General features: G+C 30.5%; 1 protein-coding gene and 1 long non-coding RNA gene across 3 annotated transcripts; one reads left to right on the top strand and one right to left on the bottom strand.

Annotated features, from left to right (window-relative positions):
- Positions 1-654: 654 nt before the first annotated feature.
- Positions 655-2,837, bottom strand: LOC125419747 (non-functional NADPH-dependent codeinone reductase 2). Its single transcript, XM_060813215.1, has 4 exons — positions 2,414-2,837; positions 2,036-2,279; positions 1,740-1,919; positions 655-1,083 (listed from the first exon to the last, which is right to left on the bottom strand). Exons 1-4 carry the CDS (start codon positions 2,734-2,736, stop codon positions 859-861), a joined length of 972 nt encoding a protein of 323 aa, XP_060669198.1. The 5' UTR covers positions 2,737-2,837; the 3' UTR covers positions 655-858.
- Positions 2,838-4,954: 2,117 nt separating this feature from the next.
- On the top strand, positions 4,955-7,632 carry LOC125418355 (uncharacterized). 2 transcript variants are annotated; one of them, XR_009635026.1, is made up of 3 exons: positions 5,066-5,430; positions 5,880-7,130; positions 7,241-7,632. It is a non-coding gene; the product is annotated as an uncharacterized LOC125418355 (long non-coding RNA). The 2 variants fall into 2 exon arrangements; XR_009635025.1 differs by having other exon boundaries at positions 4,955-5,430; positions 5,880-7,632.
- The last annotated feature ends 1,140 nt before the right edge of the window (positions 7,633-8,772 follow it).

The following is an 8,772-nucleotide window of genomic DNA, read 5'->3' as shown; positions in this document are numbered from 1 at the left end:
TCTGATTAGAGACTAGTAAGTATTGTATTTATAAACAGCTAACTTTAATCTTTTTGGGGTTTTATAACATCTTGGGCCCAATTAACAGGTTTTTTCTTCTATCTTAATAACCAGTTAAATGAACTCTGTTATTATGACCATTATTAATCAAGGTTCATGATCAATAGTTTAGCTTAGTCCAAAAACATTAATCCAACAAATTTATATCCGAATATGAGTGCCTATAACTGTAACTACATTGATCATTGATAAATTCCAGACAATTTTTTATTCCTAATAAAAGAATTACTGCATTTCAAGATCTTTTATTATGCAACATTTGTTTATTTCTTTTCTAGATAGATACTAAAATGGAAGAAAAATTTATTTATATATTGTTGGTTTTACATTATACTTGATTCTGATTTCTAAATCATGATACTGATGATGTGGTATAGTTGTTACATTAAAAGTTTTTCTCATTAAATGGAGAATGTTTTATGAACCAAAATATTTTGGAAATATTTTTGACAAATTATGTTATTGAATGAGTATATGCAAAGGTGCACAAACACTGAAAAATCATGGATAATTATAACTATGATATATAGAACGTTAGATGTATCAATTTAATGATCAAGATTTTGTCACTTAGTCCATAGAACCTATCCCATGTTTAATTAAGAAAAAGGAGAATTCTAGTCATGGACTTTATTCTCATCATTTCCAAATAATAAGATTACATCCTGTACTCCACCCAAAATGAGGTCAATTATTTTTTTATTTTTTATAAATTTTAGTAAAAACATGCATATGTGGAAGAAAAAAAAATCAAAATTACATTTTATTCTTTTTGAATAACAGGATGGCAATACGCATTCAAATCTGCTCGTCCCAAAGCTCCTCCAGAGACTTGTAAGGACCTTCCTCGGAGATGAATTCTATGCCAGGAAATCCTTTTCGCTGTTCTATTTGATTAATCCTCTCGCACTCTTCAGCACTTAGCTTCCAATCAAATATCTCAAGGTTTTCTTGCATCCTTGTCTTGTTAAAGCTCTTTACTAATAAGCTCACCCCTTGCTCGTACACCCATCTCAAACAAACCTTCAAATACCCACCATTCAATTTCATTTTTTCCAAAATTAGGACCGACTTAATTAAAAAAAAAACATTTAATCTATTTTTAAAAAAAAATTTCTCATTTTTTAATATACATAATCAGTTTTTTATTAGGTAGACAAGATGGTGTAATACAAAAAACCTATAAAATCATGTATGATCTTTTAGATTTAGTTTTAAAAATATAACTAATTCAATTAAACAAGTCTAAACAAATTCAACAATTGTGATGCTTATGGACCTTAGTATCATATTATCATGTGCATGTTGTAAGAGACTTGTCATATATATAATAGACACAACCAAGCTCACAGATCAGGTTGATTTGTTGGTTTTGTTAAAATATTTCATCTATTAACTATTAAATCTTTTAAAAGTTTAAAATTTAAAAATACATTTATAGTTCATCAAATCTTTGTAAAATTCAGTGTTCATAAATAGAAATTTAGTAAATCACTAAATCCATGTTAAATCATTAATTGATTTCTAAACCCTAGTCATTGAAGCATCCAAAAGTCATAAAAGTACAACTGATGTTTAAGCCAATCAAGTTAACTTGATGTAACCATGATTTATACCTAAGCTATTGTTTTTCCATGTTTAAGCCAATCAAGTTAACTTGATGTAACCTTGATTAATACCTGAGCTATTGTTTTTCCTTTGTTCTGAGCTATCTCTTTCAGTACCTCACATTCCATGACCCAATTTGTTCCCCATAGAGTTCCTTTTGCTCCTAATGGAGAATAAGCTGTGATTAATATACCCTTTTCCTTGCAAAATTCTCTTAGTTTAGTTTGCCGCCATAGAGGGTTCACCTCCACCTTCCACATCAAATTCATCACTTATATTAATATAAAAATGAAAATAATATAATAAAAATAATGCATGATAATTTGATTAAAAAAAGAAAAATATGGGTGTGGACCGAAATTCTAACTTGATTTACAGCCGGTGGGATATTTGCTTTGGAAAGTAACACTTCAAGTTTCTTAATAGAGAAGTTGCTAACTCCAATGGATTTGACAAGGCCAAGTCTTTGACACTCTTCCATAGCTTCCCATACTGAATTTATATCAATAGGAACAAGGTCTTTCTTCTTGACAGGCAATTCATATTCACCAGGCTTCACGCTCACTGGCCAATGAACCAAATAGAGATCAAGGTATTCCAACTTTAGATTCCTATAAATTAACAAAATAACCCAACCCAAAAAAAAAAAAAAAAGAAGAGGAAAAATTAGTTTTCTAATAAAAAAATAAATTAAAAATCTTATAAATTCTATAATTTTGGTGTATATGGATTAATGGTTACATACTTGAGTGTTTTTTGCAATGCAGGCAGGACATAATCATGGTGTGCATCACTACACCAGAGCTTGGAAGTGATGAAAAGCTCGTTTCGTGATTGAACCATGCCGAGCTTTAGAGCATCTTCGATGGCATCCCCGAGTGGCAACTCGGACTGGTAAAGAGCAGCAGAGTCAAAATGTCTGTATCCAAGCTTGATTGCATGAAGAATGATTTCTTTCATGGATTCTGAGGAGGTACCGAATGGATATTCGGCTGTACCGAAGCCTAGGAGTGGAATGGTTTTCTCAGCTTTGGAGTCTAGTGGACACTCAGGTATAATAATAGCCATTATTGTCCCTGTATTATTCGGAGTGGCTAGCTGGAAGTCCCTTAATTGATGACAAATTTATAGTGGTGGAAGAAATTTCAGCTCACCAATTTTCATCCAATTGCCTTCGATAATAGCTTGCATAAATCTTATCTTCCAAGTTATATAAACCAAGAAATTGTGGCCACTTAAGCAAGTATCATCTACATATCCATCACATAGACTCAAAATATCTACTAAAATTATTTGCACCCTTTAGTAGAATTATTCTTTTATCCTAATAAGAAAAGGGGGGAAAAAAAAATATTCTGTTAGAACCTGTGAAAGTTCAGTCTCCATATTTATGTAATGAAAAATAATATTAAATGGCACGCTAAAACTGTTAAATCCAATTGATTTTTTTATTTTTTGTTTTTTTATTTAAGAAAACAAAAGCAAATATGTTATTAATTTTCCGACTGAATATATAATATTTTTCAAAACGATTGGTTAAATTTTTTTTTCTTTTAGTTAGGTTTTTTTCCTATGTTGTACATATTTAAACTAAAAAGTAGCTATTTCAAAAAGATAAATAATTCTTCATTTGAAAAAATATTTATTTTATTTAAAACCTCATAACTTTTATTTTTTTTATTCTAATCCAGATAGACTTCAAATATATTATTATCATATTCGTAACAAATTTAAATTTAAATAGTCTATAACATTTTAAAAATATATAAATAAATAAAAGTTAATTTTTTATTAATTTTAACCAAAATTTTATATTTATAAAGACTAAATTTTGTATTGTTATCAAACACATAAATATGAATGATAATTTTTTTTTTTTTAAATGTTTGCTATTTTGATTTTATTAGAGATAACCATTATGTAAACCACACGCCCTAGGGATTGTTGGCTCCTTCGTCTTTATACTATGTTTATAGTTGCACTTTGATTTTTGATTTTTTTTTTTTGATATTTTGATCCTAAACTTTAATTATTGATACATCTTTGATCCTTAAAATTATTTTTAGTTTAATTTTTAAATTTTGAAACATGCACTACACCTACTGTAGCAAGAAATAACGAATGAACTTATAAGATTTCCTACATGTTGTATCAAGTGCATCGCATACCTCCGAAATTGCTAAAAAATAGGGGGGAAAAAAGTTAAAGGACAAAAGTATATCAAAATTTAAAACTTAAGGATCAAAATGTTAAAAAAAAGTTTAAAGACCAAAATACAACCATAAATGTAGTTGAGAGAGACTAACATAGCTAATTAGTGAGCTTGGGTGTAGTTTACTTTATTAAACTAAGGTGTCCTTTTGATAATCATGATATTCTCATTTAAAAGACGAGATCTGATCCATTAATATTATTAAATCATTATTAAAGGTAGATATTTATTTAATAAAATAAAGTAAACATTACTTGATCCATAACTAATAATTATAAAAACTAATATAAGGTGTTACAAATATATTAAAACTAATTCTCTAAAGGTGCCAGTGAAATGATTTAATTTTACTGGTTGAAATTTAAAATCCTAAGTATGACTAAGTAAGTCTTTTAAAAGATAAATTTAATTAAATATAATCCAATAATATATAATGATATCTATTATTTGATAAATATATTAATATATTAGTTATTCACAACTTTTCAAATGTAGGTGCAAATAATTTATCAACTGAATTAGTTTTACTTGAAAATATTCTTAACATTATTCATTATAATAGCTGAATAATTGTCATTACTTTTTATATATATTACTGCTTTACACAAGCCACAAAGAAAATATGGATAAAATAAGAGACATGAAACCTATTTTCTTTAATTTTTATACGCTAGCATAATATAATGGTGAATTGGGTGATATATGAACTAGTTGGCAATAACCAATTTTTTGGTAATTAGTTGGCAATATCCTATGGTCGTTCATCACCTTTGGTGCTAAAATCCATCTCTCTATATATTTTTTTAATTATTTTTTGAATGGTGATACACAGTCTAGCCGTTTGGGCTCTTACACCCAATTTTGCTGGCACATTTGCAATTTACTAGTGAGAAAAGTCGATGAATAAGTCTTTTGTTTTTGTTTTTGTTTTTTTTTTTTAATGGATAAGTTATGGATTTTCTTTTTTTTTTTGGTTTGGAATCCTTTTCTCCAATTTTTTATTATTATTATAAAAGGGTAAAATATGGGCTAGCAGTGTGGGTTCCTACTTAAGCCCAATTTTGCAGACACATTTGCAATTACTGCATAAGGAAAGGAAAGCCAATAAATAGTTATGGGTTTTCTTTTCTTTCTTTCCTTTTTGTTTGAAATAAATTATGGGCCTTCATCGACAAATCGGCAGAAAAGAGACAGATCATTATTGTCATTGGCTAAATAATATTAGGGGAATTTGGTCCAATGCCCTTCTTTTAAAGTCTTTAATGAAATATACCCTTCATTCTTAGTTTTTTTTTAATCTGCCCTCTGCTTCCCATTTTATCCCCATTGAAAGTAAAAAATTACTCTACTTTCCTTTCTTCATTCCTTTAGTCCAAGAAATCCAGAATCTTTAGTTTCTGCACTCTGCTTTTTTATTTTTCTTCATCCCCCAGAAAAACCACACACAATCTCATTAAGGAAAAAAAAAAAAAATCTATGCTCCATCTCCCTGCATCTCTTGCCTCTTCTCTTGCAAACATATGAAAGACTAAGGAAAAATTGCGTTTGAGGTAAGGATCTGTATATTTTGATTTTTTTTTTTTTTTTAGCTTGGGTTTTTGCTTGATTGGCAAAAGGCGAAGACGATGATTGGAATGGAGGAAACTAGTCGAAATCAAGAAGTAGTAGTAGTAGTAGGTTATACAATTTAGTGGGGTATTTAAATATTATGAGTAAGCTTTAGGGTCGGTTTCTATATTGCTTTAAGGTTAGAAACACTTCACGAGTGTTTGTTGAATTTTCTGATTGCAATAGAATATTAAAGGAAATTGAAAGAAAAGAAAACCCAAAAAAACAAAATTGAAGAATAAGTTGAAAGCAGTTATAGTTAAAATCTGCTTCAAATGTTGAATCATTTGTTTTCTTGTTTATATGACACTCACCATCTTGCTAGATATCATAATTTAATTAGATAATTTCATTTTGATTTTATGTTGGTTTCTTGTTTATGGTTATGAAGGTGAGCGGTGGTTGTGCAGAGGAGCTTTACTTGGAAAGTTTGCAGCATCAAATAGAAAGTGATCTTATGCCAAGTGCCCGATGTGACCAAAGTGATTGTTATGGTATCCTTTTAGTTATATGTTCTATGGCGAATTATATAAGTAAACCCCCCCTTTTTTTTTTTTTTCTTTTATAATTAGTTAATATTTAAAAAAGATGTTGTACCTACTATATGGACCATGAAGTATACTATATATGTTGTTTAGTTTGCCCTAATTTCTTTCTGTTTAGTTTTCAGCCAAGGTTGGAATTTCTTAGGCTTGGCTGGTGGAACATTATTAATTTTCAAGTTGATTACAAATATGCAGTTGGGGATAGGATAGGTGAACTGTCTTATACTTACTCCTATTTTATGAATTTGAGGTTGGTCGCCGAGATGTGGTATTAGTTTGCTTGTGGTTTTGTATTATAGGCTAATGGCACTCAAGACTTCCATGATAAACTGATATTTACAAATTGAGAAACCCATACTATTGGTTACAATTCCAAAAATGTGCTTGAAAATGCCTTAGGTTAGGTGCATATCGTTATCCTTGTGCATTTGGTTATGAGGTTGATGTAGTGTCCCTCCTTAACATATTGAAGTTGTGGGTTTATTTATTTATTTATTTTTGTCTATAAGTAATAATCGCTGCCCCCACACCCTTTCTGTGAATTTCATGTAACAATTGGTGTATTACTAGAGTGGATATCACGATGGTCTCATAGCAAGAGAAGAAGCTGTAGCGCAAGAGGGATTTAATATTGGCTTTAAGAAATCAGTCCTTGTTGGGTACAAATGGGGTCTAGTTAGAGGTGATACCAAGTAAAAGAAAACAAAAGAGGAAAATAATTTGAATGCTCTATTGCTTATAGAGTTTTTAATGAAATTGCTATAAGCATATGATTAAAAAAGAATTTAAATGCTCTGTTGCTCATAGAGTTTTTAATGAAGTTGCTATAAACATATGATTAACTTCTTTTCTCTGCTACTTTTGTTTTCCTATTTTGTCCAATCTGCATCCCCATGAACTGCCTTCACTTTAGTTCTTGAGGACTTGAAAGAGAGCATTTAAATTCTCAAGATGGTAACCAAACTCTCAAAGACATGAATTGTATGGTTGCTTTTCATAAAGGTGTGACAACATGGGCTAAGTGGGTGGATTCTACTATGAATCATAGCAAAACCAAAGTCATCTTCCAAGGAATTTCTGTTACCCACTACCATTAAGTTTACTTCTTTCCCATCACCAATTTTTTTTTTGAAAACCAAAAATTAATTTCGTGAATTTCTTTGATGCTTTTTTTTTTCTTTCTTTTTTTTTTCCTTTTCATATTTAGTGGCAAGGGATTGGAATGAGCTAGGGGTGACAAACTGTGGAAATGAGACAAAACTCCTAAGTGGATCATTCTATCGAGGCGGATTGCCCAAGGAATTATATGTGGTGAAAGATGTATTAACTGGAATGAGAAAACATGTTCATCTGCTGGACATAACAACTCTATCACAACTCAGAAAAGATGCACATCCTGGCTTTTATAATGGCTTTAGGCGCATGGACTGTAACCATTGGTGTATTGCTGGTCTTCTAGATACTTGGAATCAAATTTTTATGCATTTCTCATAATTGTTATGCTTGTTCTGGTATTTTTAGTTTATAAAAATGATCATACGGTTGCTTAGGTCCTTCCTTCCATAGATCACCATTTTTAAGGGAATCAAGTTTCAAAAATGACCGATCTTTTCATTTTCAATGTCAACCAGATATTGAGAGTTAAACATCATTAATGAAACTCTACAATCCTGGATAATTTAGAGTATTTAATATATTCATAATTTGAACCATAAATTTGCACGACTCTTTGATTTTTTTTTTCCCTGGTAAATATGTCATTTAAAGGCCCACTCTTTAATTCTTTGGTTGTTAAATATGTCATTTGATAGTTTCCTGACCTTGTATGTTACATTAGTATATGAGTCTTTGGAAAATTGCATGGTGACGGAGGAATGAGGCAAGGCTGCATGAGTCAAACATATGAGGGATGCAAAGTGGTTGAGACTAAGACAAAGTTTTGAAAAAGTTCTCAAATTTGCACAAAAATTTGATTATTGTAGGGCCTTCGGTAATTACCCATGAAACCTACGGTAATTAATTTGTCCTTACTTGAAAACTTACCGTAGGTTTCATTGGTAATTATCGAAACCCCTATGGTAATCATATTTTACCAATTTTTTGGGCCCCATAAGTCTCCTTACGTGTGTTAAATGAAAAACCTTGCAAAATATGGATTCTAAAATTATCCTAAGGAGGGAAAACCCCAAAATATCTGAAAAATTTCTTAAATTGGCCAAAAAATTAGGATGACTGTAGACCTTCGGTAATTCCCGATGAAACCTTCGGTAACCAACATATACCTTCTGGAAAAATTACCGAAGGTTCATCGGAAATTACCGAAACCCCTATGGTAATCACATTTTACCAATTTTCTGGACCCCACAAGTCCCCTTATGTGTGTTAAATGAAAAAACATGCAACATATGGATTATCAAATGATCATAATGATAGAAAATCCCAAAATTGCTTAAAAAGATCTCAAATTGGCCAAAAAAATACGATGACTGTAGACCTTCGGTAATTCCCGATAAAACCTTCGGTAATTTTTCCAGAGGGTATATGTTGCTTACCGAAGGTTTTATCGGGAATTACCGAAGGTCTATAGTCATCATAAATTTTTGGCCAATTTGAGAACTTTTTCAGAGATTTTGGGAATTTCCCTCCTTAGGATAATTTTAAAATCCATATTTTGCATATTTTTACATTTAACACACATTATGGGACTTGTGAGGGCCATAACATTGGTAAAATGTGATT

Source organism: Ziziphus jujuba, chromosome 12, assembly GCF_031755915.1.
Source record: "Ziziphus jujuba cultivar Dongzao chromosome 12, ASM3175591v1".
Classification (NCBI taxonomy): Eukaryota; Viridiplantae; Streptophyta; class Magnoliopsida; order Rosales; family Rhamnaceae; genus Ziziphus; species Ziziphus jujuba.
This window is presented reverse-complemented; position numbering and strand designations above follow the sequence as displayed.